The 25,443-nt window shown below is 42.7% G+C and overlaps 1 protein-coding gene across 9 annotated transcripts in view; it reads left to right on the forward strand.

The window, feature by feature from the left end:
- Positions 1-25,033, forward strand: part of anapc1 (anaphase promoting complex subunit 1) — a 29,748-nt gene extending 4,715 nt beyond the window's left edge. For 2 of the 9 annotated variants that reach the window (XM_081724622.1, XM_081724624.1), the window contains exons 14-47: positions 400-528; positions 1,017-1,157; positions 1,996-2,056; positions 3,687-3,874; positions 4,075-4,149; positions 4,559-4,824; positions 5,493-5,584; positions 5,733-5,881; positions 7,108-7,294; positions 7,423-7,459; positions 7,570-7,643; positions 8,512-8,690; positions 8,841-9,067; positions 9,388-9,506; positions 10,017-10,288; positions 11,592-11,826; positions 12,042-12,133; positions 12,923-13,057; positions 13,166-13,248; positions 13,351-13,429; positions 14,481-14,555; positions 15,516-15,586; positions 17,327-17,417; positions 17,499-17,890; positions 19,318-19,404; positions 19,700-19,817; positions 20,299-20,376; positions 20,571-20,638; positions 20,734-20,872; positions 21,215-21,301; positions 22,701-22,796; positions 23,766-23,970; positions 24,304-24,438; positions 24,668-25,033. In XM_081724622.1, coding sequence (XP_081580748.1) covers positions 400-528; positions 1,017-1,157; positions 1,996-2,056; positions 3,687-3,874; positions 4,075-4,149; positions 4,559-4,824; positions 5,493-5,584; positions 5,733-5,881; positions 7,108-7,294; positions 7,423-7,459; positions 7,570-7,643; positions 8,512-8,690; positions 8,841-9,067; positions 9,388-9,506; positions 10,017-10,288; positions 11,592-11,826; positions 12,042-12,133; positions 12,923-13,057; positions 13,166-13,248; positions 13,351-13,429; positions 14,481-14,555; positions 15,516-15,586; positions 17,327-17,417; positions 17,499-17,890; positions 19,318-19,404; positions 19,700-19,817; positions 20,299-20,376; positions 20,571-20,638; positions 20,734-20,872; positions 21,215-21,301; positions 22,701-22,796; positions 23,766-23,970; positions 24,304-24,438; positions 24,668-24,792 — 4,587 coding nt within the window. In that variant the 3' untranslated portion in view covers positions 24,793-25,033. The remainder of the gene's footprint in view (positions 1-399; positions 529-1,016; positions 1,158-1,995; positions 2,057-3,686; positions 3,875-4,074; positions 4,150-4,558; positions 4,825-5,492; positions 5,585-5,732; positions 5,882-7,107; positions 7,295-7,422; positions 7,460-7,569; positions 7,644-8,511; positions 8,691-8,840; positions 9,068-9,387; positions 9,507-10,016; positions 10,289-11,591; positions 11,827-12,041; positions 12,134-12,922; positions 13,058-13,165; positions 13,249-13,350; positions 13,430-14,480; positions 14,556-15,515; positions 15,587-17,326; positions 17,418-17,498; positions 17,891-19,317; positions 19,405-19,699; positions 19,818-20,298; positions 20,377-20,570; positions 20,639-20,733; positions 20,873-21,214; positions 21,302-22,700; positions 22,797-23,765; positions 23,971-24,303; positions 24,439-24,667) is intronic. The other 7 variants (XM_081724627.1, XM_081724628.1, XM_081724629.1 and 4 more) reach the window with 6 other exon arrangements.
- Positions 25,034-25,443: the final 410 nt, after the last annotated feature.

Raw genomic sequence — 25,443 nt, forward strand, 5'->3', positions numbered from 1 at the left:
CTTTTGTACAGTACACACACGCACTATGGGAAACAGAGCAGGATACAAGAAACTTGTAAAGTGCAATTTCTGCTGCTTTGTGTCAAGCCTTGTCTCCATGAAGGCTCTGACCATTTTTCGGTTGCATAGTTGAGTAATGCCCAGTACCAGCTTTGTGTTCTTCGGCTTTACAGTTTTTTTGAGGAATTGACGAAAGCCAAAAACTAATTCACTGCGTACATCATATGTAAAGGAAGAATGTTGTAAATCTCAACTTGTCACGACTCTGGTTATTTGATTATAGTAAAATCAAATTACTTGCTTATATTTGAAACACACTCCCACTAATGGCAGTGCTGATTCATCTGCTTAGAGACTTGCCATAGATGTAGCTCTTGTGAATGTCTCCTTTCTCTTTAGGTAAGCAAAGTGTTTGTCCCTGGTCTTCTGTTGAATTTGCCCAATCACCTGACCCATTTGAATACCCCTCTGGAGAACGTGAGCACTCCTGCTAAAGCAACAGTTCAACATATGAGCAGACTTGAGGAGGTACCATAATACGGTCCTTTTTGAGGGGAGCAATAAACTTTATTAAGAGTGATTTATGTAATATACACTTAATGAGACAAATCTTAAATGTTCAGACATTTCGTAGATCAATGAGAAATGCCAGTGTTTGGCCTATTGGTCAGTGTGTTGCATCAGTAGAGTAATTTAGTCCTTTTAGATTGTTACTTTTAAAACAAATGCAACTTTCATATCCAAAGGATGCCTGAACCATGCATTAGGCTGGGTTTAAGAAAAAAACACATATTTGAATCAGTGAATTAAGTTTGATTAAAAAATAAACCGAATTGCAGAACAAAGCCGTCTGTATGAACATAAAGGAAAACGGCTTTAAAAGCAAATTAAATCAATGCTGTCATTGACCATAAGTAATAATTTCACTTGATAAGTGCCTGGACCACCTGGCAACTGATGAGCTTCATTGGTTGCATTTACTGTCTGTCTTCCTTGTCGTCCCCCTTGGGCCTTAGCCTGACATGCCGTCCCCAGTGTCTGAGGTGCGAAGTTCAGTGCAGCACAACGAGTCATCCTGGCTGGAGGACTCGACGTTCCAGCCGGCCGCACCCCACATCCAGGCTCTCCGAGATCCTGTCAGTAACAGAGTCACAATGGTCAGTCAACATCCTACCTCATACTTAAAGCACTAGTAATAATGAAAGAAAGAATTACGTGTAATGGTCTCTAGTAGTTTAATTCAATATTGGTTATTTTAGCATTGGTAGGGTAACAGATTTTTTTCTATTGTGTATTTTAGATGAGGATGTTTTTTCAGATGATGTTTGATACCATTTTGCAACATGGCCAAAAACCGATGGAAAATTATTGGGAAGTACAGAAAGGGTGTAATACTTTGCCATAATTATACTGCTAATAACCAACCAGTACACTGTGTAATTGTGTAATGGTAAGAAATACTAATACACTTTTGTTGTGACATGCAGTAACCTAGTTGGAACAATGGCTCATGCATTAATGCTATATTTCTAAAAGGTTTCCTCAAGCTCCTATGTGCACTATTGTGCAGTGTTTATGCTGAGGTAATTTCCTGATTCCGTGCTCTCTCCTGCGTTACTATGAGCAGAAGCTGATAATTGCTCTTGGTGTGTGATGTTCAAGCTCTACTCAAGGGCTGAAATTGTGTCTCTGTTTGTGCATGGGCACTTTTATAGCAGAACACCAGGAACCTGTTGCGATGTTGACGTCTGTCTGCCTGTAGGGCTTGATTCATCAAGAGTGGTCAAACGTGCTGTCCTGCCACCAGGCTTTTCCTTTCATCAAAGCAATTTGTTGTGCCTTTAATTTATTTTGCCCCATATGCTGTTTTGTTTTTGTTTTGACTTGTTTTGCTTGATGACTTGATGGGTCATTATGACAGTTACATTTATTTTATTGATTTTCTGCCACCAGTTGGTAATAGTTTCATTTGTCTTCTTGTTTTGTCTGTTTTAGGAACTGAGCAACAGCTCAATGCTGAGGATCACCATTCCTGAAGTAGCAACGTCGGAGCTCGGTGAGAAACATGCATGCGCGCGCACACACATACAGAGCAACCCACACAGAGCAGCATGGCTTGACTCATTCAGTGTTAATAAACTGTGAGATCGATTGATTTTGTATAATGGCTTTACAGCAGTCCCATTGAAGACCATCTCGTTACAACATTGAGGGTAGTATGTGTTTTACCCATGTAGTATTATTTTTTTTAAACACTTCTATGTTACTCGATCTCTGTGTAATTCGCATAGGCAAATAATTAATTCATTCAGTATCCTGTAGCGACCAACGCTTCCTGTTTGACCTGCCTGAGGGCCCTAAGCCTTTCATGAGCATGATTATATCCTATTTTAGGAAACCCCAACGCTCTGGTTTTTATGTTTTATATTTTTCACTTTCTCATATAGATTCTCATTGCTTTTTTTTTCCCTCAAATCCCATGAATGTGTTTATGATGTCTGCTCTTGGCCTTTCCTGGTCCTGTTGCCTGTCACAGCTGTTGGGTGCAGTTAGCTTGTCATATTTGTATGCCGTCATATTAATTGGCTTTTTGTCATGACTTGATCTCATTTTCTTCGCTCTAAAATTACTGCACATTATGGCCTGTCTGTCCTCTTTTTATTAAGGCGTTCAGTTTAAAAGCAATGGCTGCCTGCTTCTAATAAATTGACATTTTAGCCAGCTTTGCATTGACCTTTTGGAGTTTGTTTGCCAATTACGATGCTGGCAGATTCATTAGGAACCTAATTGGTTTTTGCTCATACATAACAGGTTGTAGTCGCTATGTTTTGAATTTTCTCAGGTAGGGTAGTAATTATATAAACACATGCTTTGTTGTTCTATGTGCATTACATTCAGCGTTATCCAGTCCTTCAGTTACTCTATTTTAAAGAGTTCTCCAGCCACACTTTACGTCGTGAAATTTCATGTCATCGCCAGATGTGCACTATTAACCATCAGTCATTTAGATGCCCTGGCACACAGGCATCTTTAACCAGTAATGCAGGCTTTCTTTACGCAACCAAATGCATGTCCCACTAAATTTGACCAGGGAGAAATTGCACCTTGCCCCCCTACTGCTGCAATTAATCCTGTTATGCTCCTGCCAGGAGCGCGGAGCAAATCGGCCCCATACCACGCGCCTCATCATCTGCTGCTAGGCCTTCCATCAGTCACTCAGCCCCATGAGCTGGCAAACGATCCCCTCGAAATCCCTTATTGGCAGAGACCCACCATACTGAACTTGCTCATTTTCCCTGCAGCACCTCCTCCACTTACTTCTAAACTTGGATCCAGCAAGCTCTTATCTTGTGTTCCTTTCCTGCACACCCCTGCTGCTTTCTATTTTGAATCCTTTGCAGCCTGGCTTAGAATCATTTCTGCTTAAACAGAGCCCTTTTATTTGCCATCACCCCCTCATTTTTATTTGGATGGTTTACTTCGTTCTCATGCAGATGTTGCGAGGGCTGAATGTTGTTTTCTGTCAGTTTGATCATGTAGAAGTATATCAGCTTCATACACTACTGTGAACTTAAATACAAAGCAATGCCAGGATGCATCCATCCATCATCATTTATGAGTGTGGATCCATCATCATTTGTGGTCGGCTTTATTAAATTACTTGGGTGTTTTCTCCACTCCTTCAGTGAAGCGATGCCTGCAGGCCATTCGGTTCATCTTGCCCAAAGACATGGCTATGAAGGTGCTGGTGAAGTGGTACAACATCTACAATGCTCCTGGAGGTCCCAGCATGCACCAGGAGTGGAATCTCTTTGTTACCTGCTTTATGACGCTAATGGGCTACAACACAGAGCGACTGGCTTGGACACGAAATGTCAGTCGGTAGTCATGTTTAGACATATTAGTCAGTCACTGTCAGTAGTATAAAAAACAAAACAAAAAAACCCTTTTTTTTTCTTTTAAGTTGTCCTTTTTTTTTTTTTTTAGTCACATTGTATCGGTAGAGAGTGAGAAATAGCAATATGCAATGAAAAGAGATTGTTTTTGTTATTTGTTTTTCACTTCCCTCCACAGCTCCATATTGAAGTGCCCCTGTCTCCAGTAATCGCTCCTAAGAAGGCACGGCCTGCAGACACAGGCTCTGATGAGGTAAGTGTTTTGAAAGACACAAACCCGCCTTAAGGCTGTCTGCCAATATGACAGAACTCAGCTGTAGTAATTAAAGTAAGGCATCATTTGAATCCAGCTGATGTGGTACATTAGTGACCTTTCCCCCCCACCCCATTTCTTTTTCTTTTCCTTTTTCTGAGTGACCTTCAGTCCTACCGCACCAGGGACAGGGAATAAATGGTGATGTCAGTCTGAGTTAGAGTAATGTGAAGCCTTTGGGCTGCTACAGTGGTCATTAGGTCAGGAGTCTCGGGGTTGCAGGGCCATATATGTTCAACTCAGGCCTCATAAGTCAGAACCGTTAACACGCATGACTGGGTTTTGGGTTTTATTTATTTATTTATTTTGAGAATCTGTCTAACATGTCTTGTTGTCTTGACTCCTCAAGGACTGGGCATACCTCTGTGCCTCAGACTACCACTGTCAGGTGCTGGCACAGCCTGCAGTGGGGGTGCCAGGTCTGCAGGAGGCAGTGCCCATTGCCTCCATGGAGGAGGGCGGGCCGGTGGTGGGGCTGGAGCCCTCAGCCCTGCTCTTCCCCCATATCCCGGCACTCTTCTATGTGCTGCACCTGCTGTATGAGGACCTGAAGCTGGACGAGCTCCAGCGTGGAGGGGCGCGCTCCCTCATCGGCCTCTTACAGCAGCTGGCCAGGTAGAGTAACATGCCTCGCTAGCAGGGGTGCCGTATGCTCTTATCCAACTAAAGCCCTGCACCATCGTCCTTCCATTGCAAACTAAATTCTCACCGGAACAGACGGCCACGAGATCTCCATGGATTGTTTCGGAAAATGTCAAGAGCGTGTTCCCTTTTATGTTGATGTGCAACAGGAAAATTAAGAGGGCTTGATTGCCCTTCAGGGAAATTGCATGTGTATGTGTGGGTTGGAAGACTTTTTTTTTTTTTTTTTTTCTCCCCTCCCTTCATTTTGTGTTTGTATCAAGAACTGTGTTGTATTGAGGCTGTGCCCACTCAAACTGATAGGGGTGTAATTAAAGTTTTAAAGGGTAATTGCAGTAATTGCTCACCTGATGCTGGGGCTTTGATGGGTTATTGGAGTATGAATGGAGATGGGGTCATCTTTAGCCATGTCGCCCATCTCCGATCTCTTGGAATTTTGTAGGCTTCGCAGGTGTGTGGTTAGTCTTTTTTTTAAAAAAAACTTTCCCTTTGCAGCAAATGATGCATGCTGTGCTTGGCATCAGAGACGGTGTGAGCATTGATCCTCTGACCATGATGAACAGTGTGATCAGGTGGCTCCTTCTGCTATTAGTTTTTCTTCACCCTCCCATCCTTCACTGCCCTGTTCCTCTTCCCATCAGGGACCTACAGCTGGAGGAGTACATTGATCTGTACTGGCGTGATTACCCTTCATTTATCAAAACCTTCAAGGAAGCCTGCGTGATCGATCAGGGTAAGTGGCTGATCAATGGGGCGGCTCTTCTCATTAGTAAGCAAGACTGTTCATTTAACAAAGGATTTAAACAGCTGAGCTTGTTTACCACTGCTGAGGCTTTGACATCGAGGTGTTGCTATCTGTGTGTGTGTGTGCTTGTTTTCAGCTCAATTGGAGCAGGTGAGCTGGCCGATGTACCTGAATGGCGAGGTGCCATGTGTGTTTAGCTGGCTCAGTAGCTGTCTGAGGGGACAGGAAGTACCTCCCTTTCCCTACCTGCCTGGAATTTGTGAGAGGACCAAACTACTTGTGCTGGTAAGGTCGTCCAAGAAGGACTTGCCTTACGAGCAGCTAAACTCCAGTAGTGGAAAAAGAATGAAAATTGTTTTGCGTTTGATTGGGTGCATTATTTCAGATCAGGCCAGCAGTCCATCATCCAGCAATGCCCAACAGAGGGCGCCAGTTCAGCTCTTGTAGAGTATGTTTGCATTTTTAGCATCAGCTAAAGTCATATTTCAGTGCAGTTATAGATAGAATAATGTAGAATATGTTGTGAAATCTTTTACATGTAGCTGTTTTTTTTTGACGCAGCTCTCATCTGATCCAGTGCCCTGAAATGGCATGCATGCTTGTTCTATGAAAATGTCATGCAGTTAGATGACAGCACTCCTAGCTAATCATAATGACATTTCAGCAATGCTGCTTCCTCCCTGGGCCACCAAAGGCATCTTTTTCTGTCTGTCTCTCCTCTCTCTCACACACACACACACACACACACTCACACGCACACACTCTCAGTCTGTGTGTGCTTGAATGCATGCGTCCATGTGCACAAGAAGAACGGGGGGTGGGAAGGTGTGTGTTTGCACTGTGAGAGTTGCCCCACCTTAATTAAGCCGTGGAAATGGAGGGCTGGATCACTGGGGAGCGGGGGTAGGGGGACAGGCTGGGACTCCTCCTGTTAAGTGATATGACGCATAAGCCTACTGAGGTGCTGACAAGGCTTCATGCAATTATGGCCTTAATTTACTCCAGTATCCTTTGCAATGAGTACATTACAGACTCCATTTTACCCTCTTTCTGGTTTGGCCACAGATTATTATCCAGTGCATTAACTGTTTTACTCTCCCTGTCACTCTGTGCTTTTTTCTTCTTTTTCCCTGTTTTTCTAAATGTAAGAGAACATGTATATGAATGGAAAAATTCTGATTTCCTCTTTCCTGCTCTAGTGATATTCTTGCCTCTTGTTTAGAGGCAGTTGGACATAGTGGTCCCTCCTCTGAAGAAATTATACATTGTATAAGCACATGACTGCCTCCTTCTGTGGTTGGTATATACATTAATGTGGTTGATGACTCCATCCTTGGTTAGAATCAGTGTGAACATGCTATTTTTCGCTAACATGCCCAGACTGACTTTTACTGTCATTGCAGTAGAAAACTGAAACCACATGGGTGCTGTCCCACTGCTAATAACAGCTATTCTTGCAGCATTCAATCTTTCTTTGCATTTCTGTGCCTCTCCATCTCTATCTGTGACAGAGCTATGCGCTGTATGTAGTGGGGGATGAAAACGCCGTCTCGACGAATGTATCTAAATACCTGACAAGGCTCACTGCAGGTGAACTGTCTACTGCTGTATTTCATGGCTGTGGGAAGACCAGACAGCAAGTGGTGTCCATGTCCCTAGCATGGGTTTTCCAGCACTCCTCTATGCCAAAGATCAAGGGTACCATAGGAGACTGGAAATTTAATTATGATTTTAATAGGAAAGATAAGAAATAAGAAAGTGTTCATCAGCTGATGGCTGTGCACATGCAGTATATCTCACTGTTGTTGTCTTTTGTTTCATTTCAGGACAAAAAAAGGGTTTTGGTGAGCCTGCTCTAAGGAGGTAATGACTGGGTGATCTGCTGGGAAGGCTAATGCATGCACTCTTTTTAACTCTGTTGTGCTTAACAGACTGTAATTGAAGATAATGTGTCTGTGTGTGCGTGTGTACAGGCAGAGCAGTGTAAAGCCCTGTGCTCCATCAGGCTGCCTGGCAGAGAAACTGGTGGTATGGTTGACCTCTGCAGGTTTGACTCCCATTCATAGCGCTTTACTCAGTCATGTCAGATCTGTGATCAGGTGAATTAGAATGCAGCTTGTATGTGGGTAATTAAAAGATGCATCATGCGCATTAACCTTCCCCAATCGCCTATTACATGACACATGATCAATATTCTGCTTCAGACATCCGGATGTGATATTTTATAAAAACATCCTTATTTACATTAAGGGAAGAAAAGCTAAGGAAGTGAGAATGGTAAATCTATTTACACATGGGACCAGTTTCATTAAATTTGATGGTAATCATGCTATGCAATGCAAAATGTGCAACACAGTAGCTATATAATTCCTATTCATAAATTTACCATGGTTATAATTGGAGTCAACTTAGTGCTGTGCTAAATTCACCTGATGAAAGCCACTTACATCAACATGTAAATTACGTTCTACATATTAAAGACCGATGCCAAGAGACAAATGACTGACCAGATAACTGTCGGTTGCATAAAATTGTAATGCATTTGCAACTTTCACCTAGACACGAACAGCATATTTGCATTGAGTTGATGACTTTGTCACTTCTAAATCATGGTAGAAAAGCTTAATTGTATCTCACATCTATATTGGTCTATATCTATTTATAGTTTGTTCCACTGTAATGCCTAAGATTGCAATTTTTTATGGCATTCTGCTCAAGGAAGTCACCTTCCTCTTTGTGTACTCATAGCATCATATATTATGCCAACAGAACACATTTATGAATGAGTAAACACTCATTCATAAATCTCTTTTGGCTAGACATTCCATCTGATGGGTGTGTTTTTGGGGGGGGGGGGGGTTGGTTGGTTTGTTTTGTGATAATTTTTTTTGCTTTCCTTTTTTTTTTTTTTTTAGGATTTTTATCGAATGACCTGGAATCTGTGCCTTTTGGCGTGGCTCTGCCAATTAGAGATGCCATCACACAGTGCAGAGAACACCCCTGTTCTGATTGGTCTGAAGAGGTTTGTGCCCTTATTGGACGGGAGGACCTAACCAAGCAGGCTCACAAAGTTTCTTTGGCCAAAGGAAAGCCAGTAAGCAAATACAAGATTGAAACTACAATTGCCTCTTTCTTGCTAAATAGTGCTCTATGTAGGCTGTGAGCTAATGGCTTTGGACCCTGTACAGTGCACTACTATGTGTGTGCGTGTATAATAAAAATTAAAAAATATATATAAAAACAGATGGTTGGACTAAACATCCCACTGGAACCCCCTGTAACGAGCGAGGCGGATGAGGAAGAGGATGGCATGGTGGACCTCCACCCGGAGGTGACTGGGCTGATATGGAATCAGGACCTACGTGTTCAGGAGGTGCGGCGCCTGCTCCAGAGCTCCAGACCCGTACGTGTCAACGTGCCCCATCTGCCCGAGGTCAGCGACCACGAGTACATCGAAGAGAAGGAGAACAAGTGAGTCATCCCCAGTCATTCAGAGACATGCCAAGAATTAAGGAAAGACCTTTGCTTTTAATATACAGTATTATTGCAGTTTTCTTTCCCATGTTAGTGATATGTAGTCTGACAGATATGTAGTCCTTTTATGACTGACTAAATAAATGAATAAGCTGTCATTCCACAGGAATATATATGCAGGCCCCCTCCTCATCATTATATTTTTTTATATTTCTGCCATAGTAGTAGGAGAAGCCCTCTCTCAGCCCATTGTACTGGACACACCTTAAAGCTTTTCAGCCTTGGCTTGACCCATGTGGTTCTGTTGTGTGTGCTAGGCTCCTGCAGCTGTGCCAGCGCACCATGGCTCTGCCTGTTGGCCGAGGCCTCTTCACGCTCTTCTCCTACCACCCTGTGCCAACTGAACCCCTGCCCGTGCCCAAGCTGAACCTGACAGGTAAAGTGCTGTGCTGCATCAGCCTATGAGCTCAGCGGAACCATACGTGACTGCATCAACTCGCTGCTGGTCTGTGGCAAGCTGACCCTGCTCACAGCTCTAAGACTTTTATGTAAAAGACGTCAGGATGCAAAAGATGGTGCTTGATGGAGTGCAGCACTTGTGTTCGTCAGGTGCAAGCTCTGCTCTTTGAGGTTGATGGATAATAACCCTCTTCCTGTGCCAGACAATTATACAGCAGCTCTCTTAGTCAATGTGTCCACCTTTGTATGTCTGCCTTAATAATCCCTGATGCATGTTCAAGTGCTGGAGTCTTTGCAAAAACCAGACTGTTCTCCCTGCTTGTCAGTTCTTGCTTAGAACATGTATGTGCATAAATGCAGGGCATTTGTGTGTGTGTATGTGTATGTGCGTGCACATGTGAGCACTCTGCAAAATGGCACCATTCTGAAAATTGGTACCAAAGGCATTCGCCTTCCTACCTAAGCGGTGACCCTATCCCGCCTGCAGGCCGAGCTCCGCCCAGGAACACCATGGTGGACCTGAACAGTGGCAACATCGATGTGCCACCCAATATGACCAGCTGGCCCAGCTTCCACAATGGCGTGGCGGCTGGCCTGAAGATCGCACCAGCCTCTCAGGTCGAGTCGGCCTGGATCGCCTACAACAAGCCCAAGAGTGCCGAGTTGGCCAATGAGTACGCCGGCTTCCTCATGGCTCTGGGCCTGAATGGTCACCTGACCAAACTCGCCACACTCAACATCCACGACTACCTCACCAAGGTAAGTGGCTGGTGAAAAGCCGAAAGTAGCCCTCTAATTCGGGAGTCTCCTAATGCAAGTTGTTGAACTGCAAAATCTGACAGAGGATATGCTCAAGGCAGTAAATGGCTGGAGAAAGAGTGGAGTTTTGCCTTGATCCGTGGCAGCAGATGTCCCCGTGTGGTACAGTGGTTTTCATGCAAGTGGCATGAATGAAGTAGGGCACATTCTAAGAGCATGATGGAACGATCGGTGTGAGCAGAGTGACTCACTGCTGCATATCTATATAATGGAACTCTGCGTCGAAGTGTGGAGTCTATTGGATGCAGCGGTTACTTTGAAGCCAGAGTTTAATGGGAATCAGTAGGGATTCAGTAGAGAGTAGGACCAGATCTTATAGCCAGGAGGATGGTGCTCCTTGAAGTTGGTGAGTTTTGCAGTCAAGAGTGAGAGTTCGCCCTACAAGGCACTTGATTGTAAAGCTCACTGCTTTAAACAGGACATGAAAGGGACTCCCTTATTAAAGGGATGCGTCAACATGTGATACTAACTGGGCTCCCAAAGATTTGAGATTTCTTTCTTTCCTTTCTTATTTTCTCCAGTAATGGAGCTACATGCTGTTTATTCTTTTTGCCTTTCTTTTCGGGTTTTGCTCTCATCCTGTTGTTTTTCTCACATGAAAGACAAACGTAAAGCACAGTTTCATTATGACATGGTGTAGCACCGTAACGTGCTCTCATTTCCAGTCAAGCCTGACTCTATCGCTACTTTCAGTGGTTGCAGTGCATATCTGTCATCTATAACTTCAGCTATACACTGAGTATTGATACTGTCCCTTCACCACGTTGAGATTGTTGGCTTCATAGAGTCTGATAGTACTCAATTACGAGAAACCAGCGGAAAACAACCCATCTTACACACACTAATATCAAAAGTGAATGAATGAACGAATTAATATGCTATTGTTTTCAGAACCGGTGAAGAAGCTTACTTTGTAAATTTGTAAATCAGATACTAGTATTGAGGATTCCGTGTCATAGTTATGAAGTGTTTTCTAGCCATACCATATTCAGCTGATTTCTGCCTTTACTGTTTGGTGTGGACCTGGTGTGCTGTGTGTAGTACAGCAGTACTCTATGCCCTGGATGATCAGCCAGCCTACCTGATCTACAAATTTAGAAAACTTGCTTCTTGTTGTTGTTGTTGTTGTTGTTGTTTTTCAGTGATGCTTGAACAGCCTAAACCTTCACACTACCTGAACAGTCATATTACACTGTGACACTGTGTCCTACCTCCTTACCCCCCCGCCCCCCTCATTGTCCAGGGCCATGAGATGACGAGCATCGGACTCCTGCTGGGCGTGTCCGCAGCCAAGCTGGGCACCATGGACATGTCCATCACCCGCCTGCTCAGCATCCACATACCTGCACTGCTGCCTCCCACCTCCACCGAGCTGGACGTGCCTCACAGTGTCCAGGTGGCTGCCGTGGTGGCCATCGGCCTCGTCTACCAGGGCACGGGCCACCGACACAACGCAGAGGTGCTGCTCGCCGAGATCGGTCAGTGTGGCTGAGACCTGGGTCCTAACCCCCCATGTGGAAAGTTCTGGCCTTGGGTGTCATGATCTGTGCTGTGTGTAAACGGTAGTGGTGTTTGTATGTTTGGACAATGGTGGTAGGGGGAGGTTTAGGTCTATAACTGGGGCGTGACAGTCCAGATGCTAAGCAGGGGTGTGTGGGTGTGGCTATGTGTGCATATTTGTGTGTTTCCCTAGGCCGTCCCCCTGGCCCTGAGATGGAGTACTGCACAGACAGAGAGTCCTACTCTCTAGCAGCAGGTCTGGCCCTTGGCATGGTTTGTCTGGGGGTGAGCGTGCCACTGTTGCTTATTAATTTGAGAATGCTGGGTTTCATGCAAAGTTTTTTATTTCCTTGGAGAGCTACCTGCAACCTTGGCTTATCAGTGCATATCACTGTTAACAATTTTCATGGTCACCTGACCTACTCTTTCCTGCTTGTTATCATACAAGCTAGTCATAGCCAAACCATTTGCCTTTGAACAAGAACTTTCCCATAATTAAAGCCACTCTGTGGGTTTTTTTTAAACTATTTTCTCTAAATGGGTTACATGCATTGAATTCTGAAGACAGTTCCTTCTAGTTTCCACAAGAGGTCCACATAGCTTCTTCCTGTTATGGTGAGCTAGTACTTGAATATTCACTTGTGATTTTATTCTGTTGATCGTGTGCAAGTCTCACGACACTTTAAGGTCAATAACTAATGAATATTGTTGGTTCTCTGTCTTTGAATTGGATGGACTAAAGTAGTTTTAGCTTTTTCCTTCAGCAATGTAGTAAATCCACTGTGTAACGGTATAGTAAAATACAGTTAATTTAGTGGACTTTTAATAATATAACAGTGATCACTTTTTGTAGAGATGTTAAATTGCAAAAACATAATTCTAATATTATGTATCATGAGAATTCTAATGAATTAAATAAAACTTGGTAAAGTTTTGTCAGAATACTTATTCTGGGCTTGATGAACAAACAGGACATTTAAAAGTGTCAAGTCTAAGCTCAAAAGAAAAGTGGTGTGTGAGAGAGAAACTAAGAATAGCGTTGTTCCCACGCTGACCAGGCCTCTCTTCCTGTAGCACGGCAGTAACCTGATCGGGATGACCGACCTGAATGTGCCGGAGCAGCTTTACCAATACATGGTGGGGGGTCACAGGCGCTCACACGCTGGCATGAACAGAGAGAAGCACAAGTCCCCTAGTTACCAAATCAAGGTGCAGTAAAAACGCAGTCACACAAATGATTAAACTGGCAGTGTGTCAGTGATGGCTGTCCCTGTTGTCTCCTTTTGGAATCAAATAAACAAAAGAACAAAATCATAGGAGGGTGACACCATCAATGTGGATGTGACCTGCCCTGGTGCCACCTTGGCTCTTGCTATGATCTACCTAAAAACCAACAACAGGCAAGTGTTATTTTCTTTCATTCTTCCTCTCTTTGAAATGGCCATGATTTATGTCTGATTTTTGCACTTCTCTCTCGCTGCTGACTCCTTGTGCCCCTCCAGGTCTATAGCTGATTGGTTGAAAGCCCCAGACACCATGTTCCTGTTGGACTTCATCAAACCGGAGTTCCTGCTGCTGAGGGTGAGTGGGTGGGAGGGGGTATTGGAGAGAGCACACAGAAGTAATGGATGCTAAATGTGTGTAAAGTTCACCGTCACCCATGAGTCCTAAGAGCTTCACATCAGAACATTTCTCATTTTCCTTTTCTTGATTTGAGAGAGAGAATCCACACTGTTATTATTATTCTAGTCTCTTTTTGTTTTACTGTCCTCAATAGTTACTGTTTACTAATTGTTTAACTTCACTGCTCACACTACCTTTTGGAGATAAACTGAAGTTACAGTCGAGTCAGATTTTATAGTTTGAATAAATTGGAATGCAATGCCGTTTCTTCTGTGATACAAGACACAACAACAGTACAGCAGCCCAGGAACTCAAGACTACATAAGTGCAAATGCACCAGAAAATAAAATAAATACACAGAACAAAAGACACTTGACAGTCACACTAGACAGGGCAACCAGAGCATTATCATTCTGGTGGCTTAGTTGTGTGTCATCCCAAGGAGGTCTGTAAACTTTGAATGCAGGGGTGCACATGCAGTGATGTGCAAAGAAAGGCAAATGCTCATTTGGGTGGGTGAGGGGATGAGTCGTGATGGTCCTTGTGGTGAAGGCTCAAGATTGGTTTGGGCGTAGCAGTGTGTTCATCAGTATAACTACTGCTGGGAAGAAGTAAAGTCTGGCAGCAGGGGCATGCTTCCAGACGACAGGAAGGTGAAGAAACTGAGGGGTGGGAGAGGTCAACTACACTGCTGGTTGCGTTACAGACACGGGTAGGAAGTGTTCATGGTTGTTTTCACAAACTGCTGTACAGACATGCGGTCTGAGTGCAGCCCCCATTCCAGACTGTGAAACAGCTGGTCATCATGCTGTCTATTGTCCCCTCACTATATCCTAATGGGACTCAGACATGGGTACTGGGTAACCAGAAAAAATCAGCTCAGACAAGCTGTAACAAGTTTCAGCTAGAAGTATAGACAGAAGGCTGAAGGGGGGGGGGGGGGTGACCTAATGGAAAAGCAGTCAGTGGATAATGACTGAATCTCATAAACTCTTTGTTTGGTCTCCAGACTCTGGCCAGATGCATCATCATGTGGGATGAGATTCTGCCCAATCAGGAATGGTTGACCAGCAATGTGCCTCAGGTACAGGATTAAGATACTTCACTGATACATGCACACACATTAAGATCACACTCTCTCTCCAGTTGCCTGGGTGGTAGACGCGCAAGGTCATTTTCACCTTGGGTCATCTTAACTTCCCCTTACTCTTTCAAATTTAAGGGTCATTAGGATATTTTGCAAGGCAGGTTTTGAAATTTTTTACCACTGCAAAAGGCAGAGCAGTGTTAAGTAATTTTAGTTTAATGTTGTGCAATTGGCAACTTAAAAGAGAATGGTGCATTTTTGAGTTTCTTGAACAAAGCATTGACTTGTTTTCAGTTTCATTTGCACAATCATTCTCAGGTTCTGAATAGTTTCAGAACAGGTAAAATCCTGTGGTCTAAAGCTAGGGTTTTTGCTTGAGGTAAACAGGCTTTATCAAGTTTGCTGTGCTATTTAGAAGACCACACTTAATGGAACTCCAGCACAAATTTAAAGCGTATAATCTGTGCAGATTGAAGAGACTGAAATTTTAATCTCAGCCCCCAATCCTCCTTTCATTAATGTGCACATGAGCAAGTTTCCAAAATCTTTACAGTTTAGATTGTACCACATTGATTCTTTTTGTGAACATTTTTGTTTCATTACACTGTTTCCTCATGCCATTATTTGGGTTGTGGACCTTTTTTAATGTAGCATTAATCCTGACATGGTAGTGTCATGGGGCAGTGGTAGCTCAGTGGTTAAGGTACTTGACTTGTAATTGGAAGGGTGCCGGTTCAAGCCGCACCATTGCTAAGTTGCTACTGTTGGGCCCTTGAGCAAGGCCCTTAACCCTCAATTGCTCAAGTTGTACTCAATCATAATCGCAAGACGCTTTGGATTAAAAGCTTCAGACATAAATGCCATAAATGTAGTGCCAAAACTGTGCATGGCATGACAGCGCATGCTACATAAAGATTTATGTAAAGAATAAAGATATGTAAATAATGATGTTCACAGATAATCAAAGACAGCATTGGACTCCAGGAGGAAGCACTAGTTTCGGAGGACCTAAACATGGAAACATTAATGTGAGTCCATGTCATCGGTATTAAATGTGTGAACAAGTGCTTGTTTTCTATTTAATTTAAACTTTTAGCACTTATTCCTATAAATATAAGTGGGTTGGCAGGAGAAAAGCTGTCTGCAAGCAACGATTCTAACCGCTAAACCATTTCTGATGCACTGGGAAGTCTGGAAAAGTATTCCCCTTTAAAGTACCCCCTTTTCTGACCTTGAAATGTTTAGATATTCATCCAATGTTCTAGGAAACACATGGCTCTTCTGTTGCCAAAACAATACAGAGTCTGAATCTCCTTCAGAAGAGAGAGAAATCTATAGTATTGGTTTTTTTTTATTCCCACCCCCCCAAAGTTTAGAGACTGAGGCATTGTTTTTCACAAAGTTTACTTCCTCAGTTGTTTATTTATTTATTTTTTTTAGATCCTTTTCTCAGATGTTTATATGGTATAGTGAAGTACAATTATAAAAGGGGTTGAGAACTTAGCTTTGAGGGACTTCTTATGTAATACAGGGAGTAAAGGATGCATGTTTATTAATAGATTAATGTGAGATCTGCTAGAGAAATTGGATGTAAAGCAGTATTAGAAGAGAATAACAGTGGAAAAGTATACAAGGGCAGGAGAGAGGAAAAAACAACCAAAAAACTAATTTAAAAAAATTAAATTTTTAAAAACACCCCACACATTATGATACAAACTCTTAAAGGCCGCACTGAGGTCTTGCAGAATACTGAGGGCACCAGTACTGAGGGGCAAGACTATTTTAGCAGCAGAGACATCATTTAATGATTCTTACAAGAGCTGTCTCAGTACTATGCAGATGATGGAAAGCCAAACTGTAAAGGCTCAAAGATGTAGTTTGTGGTAAGATAGTACTGTAGTTCAGTGGCTACAACTATTATTAGCAGTTTGTTAAGAAATGCAAAATTGGAAATAGATCTATAGTTAAAGTGTACAGAAGGGCAGGACTTAAGAACTGCTGTAACCACTACAGTTTTGAGACTTATTGATGATGTTGGAAAGTGGCAAAAGAGAACAGATAAGCAGACCCTGATGACAGCGGTTGGGGAAGGATTACAGTGACAGCTGGGGATCAGATTTAAAAGTAAAGTAGAGAAACAGAATCTGAATGAGTGGGCGCAAAGCAGGTCAGGGTGCACTCACAACAGTACAATTCTGATTAAAAACCAGATGAGTGGACACAGGAGAAATGTGAAATATGATATGTACAGTTGTGGCCAAAAGTTGAGACTAGCACAAATTTTGGTTTTCACAAAAGTTTGCTGCTTCAGTTTTTATGGTGGCAATTTTCATTAATGCTAGATTGTGAAGTGATCACATGAATTACAATTGCAAAGTCATTCCTTGCCATTAAAATGAACTTAATCACAAAAATTACAGCTGTCACTGTAATCCTTCCCCAACCGCTGTCATCAGGGTCTGCTTATCTGTTCTCTTTTGCCACTTTCCAACATCATCAATAAGTCTCAAAACTGTAGTGGTTACAGCAGTTCTTAAGTGTCTGCCCTTCTGTACACTTTAACTATAGATCTATTTCTAATTTTGCATTTCTGTACAAACTGCTAATAATAGTTGTAGCCACTGAACAAGACTGTGATGATGGCTAACTGATGATGTATTGTGTTGCCCTAGTAAAAAGGTGTGGAAAGGGCAATATCTCTAATATATTACCATAGCTTTCAGCTGAATGAAAGCAGCCCTGCTCAAACCATATATTTCTCTTCTCAGACAAGCTCATGACTACATCATAGCTGGAGCCTGCATGGCTGTGGGGTTTAGATTCGCTGGATCTGCTAATTCGGATGCCTTTGAATGCCTAGTAAGAGAAATCCTACTTGGCACATTTTTCTAAATATTTTCTTCTCTTTGCATTGACTGTTATTTTCCATCTTTTTTGCAGTACAAGTTTGCTCGCAACTTCATGCAGTCCTTAACTACAACTACATCATCTACAGCCACAGTCGTAAGTTCCATCTCAAAGTCGGTTGAATGTATTGGCGCTGTACTTTTTCAATTGCTGTGTGTGTGTGTGTGTGTGTGTGTGTGTGTGTGTGTGTGTCTGTTTGTGTTTGTTTGTGGTGCACCCATGTCCCAACAGCCGGGCCAATATAACCTGCAGACATGTTTGAGCATGGTGCTGTTGGCCACCTCCATGGTGATGGCCGGTTCAGGAGACCTGAAGGTGCTGCAGTTATGCCGTTTCCTACACAAGCGCACCTTCGGTGAGATGAACTACGGCTTCCACATGGCCCACCACATGGCCCTTGGCCTGCTTTTCCTGGGAGGAGGCAGGTTAGTGGTGTCCAGAACCCTTCTAGACTAGGACCCATTTTAATTTTTACTTTTGCTCTGATCTCATATTCCTTATTGCTTTTCTTTCAATTTTTGCCCCAGTTTGACAGTTTATCATGTATGTCACTTTGGTAGAAATGTGTAATCTCATTGAGGTACACATCTTCAGGCCTAGGCTGTAGTCTTTTTAATTTTTCAGAAACAAGTGCTTGCACATTTTTCATTTAGAAATGAACTGGGCTGGTTTTATTAGGGTACTTTTGTAACATTCTAGTCTTTTTAGTAGAAATAAACATACTCTTAAACACAGAGTTATTGTATTTGTGTCTATGCTGCCTTGTTTTGCCTTGCATGTATTTTCTACTAGCCCTTTTGTCTGAGAAGTTTCCAAGCTTATTCTTCTTTTCTCTAGCCAATAGCTGGTCCAGCTAGAACTTGCATACCTGACTTATTGTTTGTGTTGTCCATTTTAATGTTAATTAATTGACAGCTTGGTGTGTTGGTTTGGTAGATGTCACCATCACATGACAAAAAGACGATGTTTTTCATATGCATTTAATACCAATTTTAACTGTACCATAGGTGACTGTTTTTTTGGGATGATATGATCACACCTCTTTTTAACATGGTCACACTCCTTCCACTCTGCAAACCTAACTGACAGAATGGTCTCTCTTATCCTTCTTCTGTAAGACTGCTTACTCCCACTGGACTTCACAATTTTCTGGTCTAATATTTGTTTCGTTCATTTATATGGGAGATGTTTTGAAGCAAGATCTGACTGTATAATACCTGACACCAAGTTGAACAACAGAAGTGTCATAAGGCTTTCTTGTGTTATGACATCATCTTCTCTGCCGACCTTAAACATCAACAATTTCAGCTTTGTGTGGTTTTCGGTGACTGCATGTGAATTTTATTCAAGTTCCTCCAAAGCCAAATGGAGACCAGGTGCTAGCTGTGGTGCTGTGCTGAGAGGCAGCTGGTGGGCTAATATGAGTTTGTTGTGCAAACATTTTTGAAGGGAGAGGCAGAATGCCACCCATGAGCAGGCTGAATGTACCACGAGAGCCTCTTTTCTCCCCTGATCCGCTCAAGCACTCTCATCAGCGTGGCTGGTATTTTTAAGTGAAGCTTTTCAAAGGGCTCCAAATGACTCCATTTCAACAATGGATGAACAATTCCCCCCTCACAAACAGTTCTAGTGCAAACATAACCGCTTTTGTCCAGTACTCCTGCTTTTGGAATACGGCTGTGAGTTTACATGTGCAACATCTATTGTTTCATTTCTGGATGACACATATTGTGCTTACTCTTCATATGGCAATTTCTGTGCAGGTTTTTTTTTTTGTCATGCTTGTGGCTTACATTATGATGTGGCATTACTAATGGAAAGAATAATGTATCATATGACTTTTTGTTTACAGGTACACACTGAGCACATCCAACTCTGCCATCGCTGCCCTCCTCTGTGCCCTCTATCCTCATTTCCCTGCTCATAGCACCGACAACAGGTGAAGACCAAGTTCACCAGTGGCCCAGCTCTCTAAGTGTTAATGAATGCAGTGTTGATGCTTTGTACTTGATTTTATGTTGATTCCATCCTCTGTGTTGTTGAGTGGTTTTTAAGTGGTGGGTTTTTGCATCCACATTTGTAAGGAATTGTTCTCTTCCTGAGAGTACTTTGGTCTGATTGGTCTCTAGCTGTTGATCTTGGAACAGGTTTTCATGGTCATGAGAAATGTTTATGGTTGCAGTGAGGAGTTACACTTATATATTGGTGTGTCTGTGTGTTTGTTTCCTCCTCAGATATCACCTTCAGGCCCTGCGTCATCTCTGTGTGCTTGCAGCCGAACCTCGGCTGCTGGTTCCTGTGGATGTAGACACTCTGAAACCCTGCTATGCCCTGCTTGATGTCACCTACAAGGTACTACTTCACACCTGCACACATTTAGAGTCCCTCAGCTTCCCATGCTGTTCACCATCAAATGATGGGCATGTACTGAATTAGAATTAAGGCTCATACTGGGCTTATAGATAGGAAATGGTGGGAGATTTTTATTTGCATGTATAGCAGCTACTACAATGATGGAACAAGTGAATTAATCATTGTGCTTGGTCTGTAGCTCTGTTTGTGGCCTTTGTTCAACTGGCTGCTGTGTCAGAGGTTTGACCTGTGTGGGAGAGTTGCTCTGCTGGTTGTCTGTGGGTCTGTTCCCTTCTATTCAAGTGGTCAAAGAGCTGCTTGCTTTCAGTTAACTGTCAGCCCTGAAGGGTGGAACCATGCTGTTAACTGCAAAGATGCCCCCTACCCAACAATTCCATGTACTTATAACATGTAGATGAGTAGCTAATAAAAACAGTAGTTACACAGTTTTCTTCTGTGTATCTGTCTGTTTTTTTAATAGGCGACACAGTGGTATGAGGAGACAACTGTGGAATTGATGGCTCCCACCATGCTGTCTGAACTGCACCTCCTGAAACAGGTAACAACCTGAACAGTGCAACATGCAAATAGTGCCAGTCTGAAACAGCTTTGCCTCCATTAAAATGAACAGAGCAGCAAGAGATTAGTAGTCTTGAAAAGAAAAAGAAAAAAAACCCCCACTAACCTTGATCTAGAATTAAAGACTTGTCACTTTTGATATTCACTTTTTCTCTGTATGAACTGTGTGTACAGATCAAGGTGAAAGGTCCAAGATACTGGGAGCTAAATATTGATCTCAGCAAAGGAACTCAGCATCTGAAGTAGGTGTCTCAAAGCGCCTTGTTATAAGATCTGGCTTGTGTGTATGAGACACGAGATGAGAGAGAGAGGTGTGTTTTGTTGTCGCCCCACCCAGGTCCATCCTCTCCAGAGACGGCATCCTTTATGTGAAGCTGCGTGCAGGACATCTGCCCTACAAAGACGATCCACGCGGCTGGAAGAGTCTGCTGGCACCTAGCGTCAACAACAGAAACCCGGAAGTGCGCACCTTCAAGGTCTGTCTGGGAGGCAGATTAAATGGCACATAGGCTTAACCATGGCTCGGTCAATATTTACTAATATTATCAAATATTAGTTTTCATAGGAAGATTATGAAGCTTTAATTTCTCCATTTTAAACAGCACAAGTAAAAATGGAGAATGAGAGGTTCACCTGTTTCATTTTCGTGTTTGTTTTGTCTAAGATAAACTTGACTGTATTCAAACCTGGAATTTCTAAAAATGAATTATTCTGTTTAGCATACTCTTCACTTTTGGTGACTGTCTTTCTTCCATTCATGTTCACTGTCTATTCCTACATCTCTCGCACTCTCTCACTCTCTCTTGCCCCCCCCGCAGCCTGAAGCTATTTCTACGTTTACCTCAGATGCTGCCTTGGTGTCCTTTGCTGAGTACTTTTGCAAAGCATCAGAGAATATGAAGCATGTGAGTTGATGTTATATGGATCAGCCATAGATTTTTATTCTTTTGACTATTCCATGAGTTAAGTGCTATATAAGAGAAACATTTTCTACCTTGTGTTGTAAGGGATCCTAGAGATGTACCTCAGCTGGGAGAAATTGTCGGGATGGGCTAATAACACTTAAATAGAAGGCCTTTAAACATCAAAAGCAAGAGTTTGTAGTCAGTGAGGAACTTAATAGGCAGCCACTGCCAATTGAGTGAGACTGGTGTAAATATCTTCTGAACCTCTTTGCCTGGTAAGGATGTAGACTACTGCATTCCGAAGCAGCTGAATCTCATTTAAATACATTTTAAGTAAATATAGCTCCCTCCAGAATTACTGGACCCTTCGTAAAGTTGAGCAAAGGCTATTAAAAAATGATTGTGTTTTACCAGTTGGTTCCTACACTGGGAATTGAGCAGTCTAACCTTTTACTGAAATGAAATTATTTAAAGAAAGAACACTTTTAGGATTTATGTGGTGCAGTTGTTGGTGCATTTGCCTTTAGTACTCTGCATTTTACAATAATGCATGAAATCAAGTCTCTTCATTGTCCTTGGCCTTCACTTGTGGAGCCTTCTCTTAAAATCACCGTTTTCAGTGAAGAAATGTGGGTGTGAAAGCTTGATTCTATGAACTGCCGTGCGTCCTACCAGGATTTCCATGGCTGTCCCCACGTCACAGATCCAGCGCCGTACGTCTTCAGTGGACGTTACACTCTCTTCTGCATGATGTTGACTCTTTATACAACAGGCTCACCTCCAGGGCTTGCTGCCACAAAGCTCTCTTTTGTCTCATTCTAATCTAAAGTTGCAGTAATGTTTAGTGAACTGCGTGTACTTAGGTTTATGTCCTGGGAACAGCTGAAGCTTTCTTCTGGCAAGCCTTACAAATAATTTGTTGGCATGAAGGTTGCATGTGAGGTATTGTTTTTTTTTTAATTATTATTTTTTATTTTGTTAAAAAAAAAACACTGGGTGCAACCTACTTCCGCACCTTCTTGCTTTGATCCTTGCAGAAAGTGTTGGCCCTCATGCCTTCCTCACTGAGCATGGGAAAAAAAATACATTAATATATCCTCTTCCAAACAGGTTTGTCACAGTCAACTGTCTGAAACTGAAATGTTAGGTTTTTCTCATTCTCAGTGCAAGGTCAAGCTGATGAACAAAGACTTTTTTATATAGCATGTTTTAGCCTTACCTCTACTAAGGCCATCAGGTTAAGAGCACTGTAAATGATTGTATGTAATCTCTATTCTTGCTCCACCCATCATTATACACCCCAAACATTTTTGACGTCATGAAGTTACTATAGTGGTTTTCCCTTATTGTTCTGGTGTGTTTCTGTCTGTCTTTATTCCTCCTGGTATTTGTTGCCCAGAAACAGGAAACAGTGGCCCTATTCTCAGCTATTCTATATGAATGTGTGACCCAGGAGAACCCAGAAATGCTTCCCACCCATATCTCTATTGACCAGGTTAGTTTTGGTGCATGATGCATTATTTGCAAGGAGACTCATCCATTTGCTCACACGGTTTGTCCAAGTAGTCTGCAAGGTAGTGCTACAAGACTTACTTTACCACAAAGCTTATGATGCAGCTAAATACCAGTCTTATGACATTGCTCGTCTGTAATGTAATAGGAGTTTGGAAGTAGTAGTTAAGAATGGAGTTAGTCTTCATTTACCCATAACATTTTATAGAATCTGAAAAGGTGCAGGGGAAGGGGGGCCAGGGGCCTCTGAACAGATAACAGATGTTGAGATACTTAAAATGTAGATCAGGTGAGGACTAGTCCATGCCTTCTTTTGAAGTGTACCAATTAATTATTTAGAATTGCTGCTCATGTAATGCTATTGTACAACTCAAACTGCTTTGAGAAGACAATTGTACTCTCAGCTCTCATGGAGCCAGAGACGGCCCTGCTGGGGAACAGGTGAATCTGCCTGCTTTTTCACTTACAGAAACAGTGCCTTAGCTAGGGATGAGCATGGCTTAGGGTTGGTTGTCTAGTGCTTATCTCCATTCCAGTATTTGCAAGTGAGATGTCCAGTGAACCATAGGTCAGTGGGCAGGCACTTGAGATTCTTCTGTTCTTCCAGTTTACAGTAAGGAACTGGATTTTATATTCTACATAGTTTTAGTGGGTGTTACTTGATGTCAGGCTATTGAGGGTCTAGAGATCTTGGGGGGTGGGGGGTGGGAGAAGACCTAAATTTCAATAATTATGATACTTTTTGGGTTAAGTGGATGTGGTTAATGGTGAAAGAACTGTAGCTCTAGGCATGAAGACCCTAGGCACCTTGGTTGAATAAGTCCTGGATAAAACAACTAACAAAACATACCATGTAACACACATTCCGTTAACTCGTTGTAGAATGTCATTCTGTTCATCCATTGTCGCACATTGTATCCATTCCCACACACCCTTGTGTGCACATATGCAGGCAGTGAAGGCGCTGGAGCGGGCGGATGTGAGTGAGACGTTCGGCCTGTGGCAAATGAAACTTGTCCTGGAGCTGTGCGAGCGTGGCGGACTGCAGCAGAAACCGCAGGAGGCCTGCCGACACGGCTGCGGCCAGCTGCTCCGCTCTGAGTTATTGCCCGTCATGAAGAGCTCGGCCGACCGAGCCCTCGACTGCTGGCTTCGTGGTGAGTTAAGCACACAGTTAACACACAGGTGTGTCTCAGAATTAACTGAATGGATTTAGTGGTACTTTGGCATTATCTACATTCACACTTGTCAATGGTACTAAAAATACATTTAAAAGACAACCATCAAAAAAGATTTGTACAATTGGAAGTAAAGAAACTGAGTACTTTAAAGGCTATGTTTTTAACATGTAACCTTGTTTAGGATTTGTGTATAGTTTTGGGGGGGGGGGGGGGGGGACAAAAAAAACAAAACCTTACTCTGACATATCAAGTTACTGTAAATGACTTTTGATCCTTCCTGCTTCCTGACCTGTGATCCTTCATGCACAGATAACAGCCATGTACTGCAGGCGTATGTGAGTGGCCAGCCGTTGAGTGAAGATGCCAACATTAGCATGCTAGCCTGCTTTCTGGTCTACCACTCTATTCCCAGCTCCAAAAGAATGGCAACCATAGACCTTGAGGGTAAAAAATTTGATTCTGAACAACCTGAAATTTATTTTTTTATTTGGGATGGTGGTAGTGTTGTCTGGACCCCTTGGTGTCACGGCAGTATGTCTGTATGTCAGTATAGTTTTGTTCAGACTACAAGGCTGCTATCCCATTGTCAAAGGAATTCTCTGCCTATAGCCAACTGATCTGTCCTGTGTCTGTCCATTCGGCCATCAGATGTTTACCCATCTTTCCCCTGCAGGGAGCTCCTCTTTCCCCATGTTCCTTCTGAAGTTCAGTCAGCTGGGCGTCCCTGTGCGTGCCTTGCTGCGTCTGAGACCCCTGCTTCTGCCCACAGGAGGCTGTGCTGCTGAGCTGCCTCGATGACATGCGGACGTCCCGTGTTTCTTCTGTTCCCACATGCTGTTTCAGCAGGGACAGCCAGATATGCTCTGCATGAAATCTTTGTTAGGGTTTTTAAAAGTTAGGCTGGGCTGTGTATGCTAACCCTAGCATAACTAGTAGCTCCTCAGGGGGGTAAAGGTCGACCACACCTGCATTGCAGTGATGTAAATAATATCAATGTTTGTACTTGTGCTAAGTGTCAATAAATGAAGACTTCAGGTAATGGTTCTTTTAAGTTACATCTTGCATTACGACCAGTAAATGAGAGATAATTGCAGTTCCCTATTGCTTTTTCTTTTTCCAGTATTTTCTGTTGCTTGGCAAAACAAGCAAAAAACACAAAAGCTTTGCTGTACGAATGAAAGGCATTCTAGAAGCAAATGAAAAACATTCCACAGTACGGAAACGTTGCCACACACACCCACACACATTCCACACTATTTGAATAGCCATGTTTCTGTTTAAAATAGCTCTTACTCCACTGTGCTTTGAATGCAACGTTCTCACAATGTCTCTGGGAAGTGAAAATTCTCTTGAGTTCTTTTAGAGACAGACATAGTCTGCTACACTTCAAGCCAGTAATAAGTACATTTTAAGACATAATGGTGGGTTTTTTGAGTTTGAGTTAGGGCA

Source organism: Electrophorus electricus, chromosome 12, assembly GCF_041902795.1.
Source record: "Electrophorus electricus isolate QZ-2024a chromosome 12, ASM4190279v1, whole genome shotgun sequence".
NCBI classification, from domain to species: Eukaryota; Metazoa; Chordata; class Actinopteri; order Gymnotiformes; family Gymnotidae; genus Electrophorus; species Electrophorus electricus.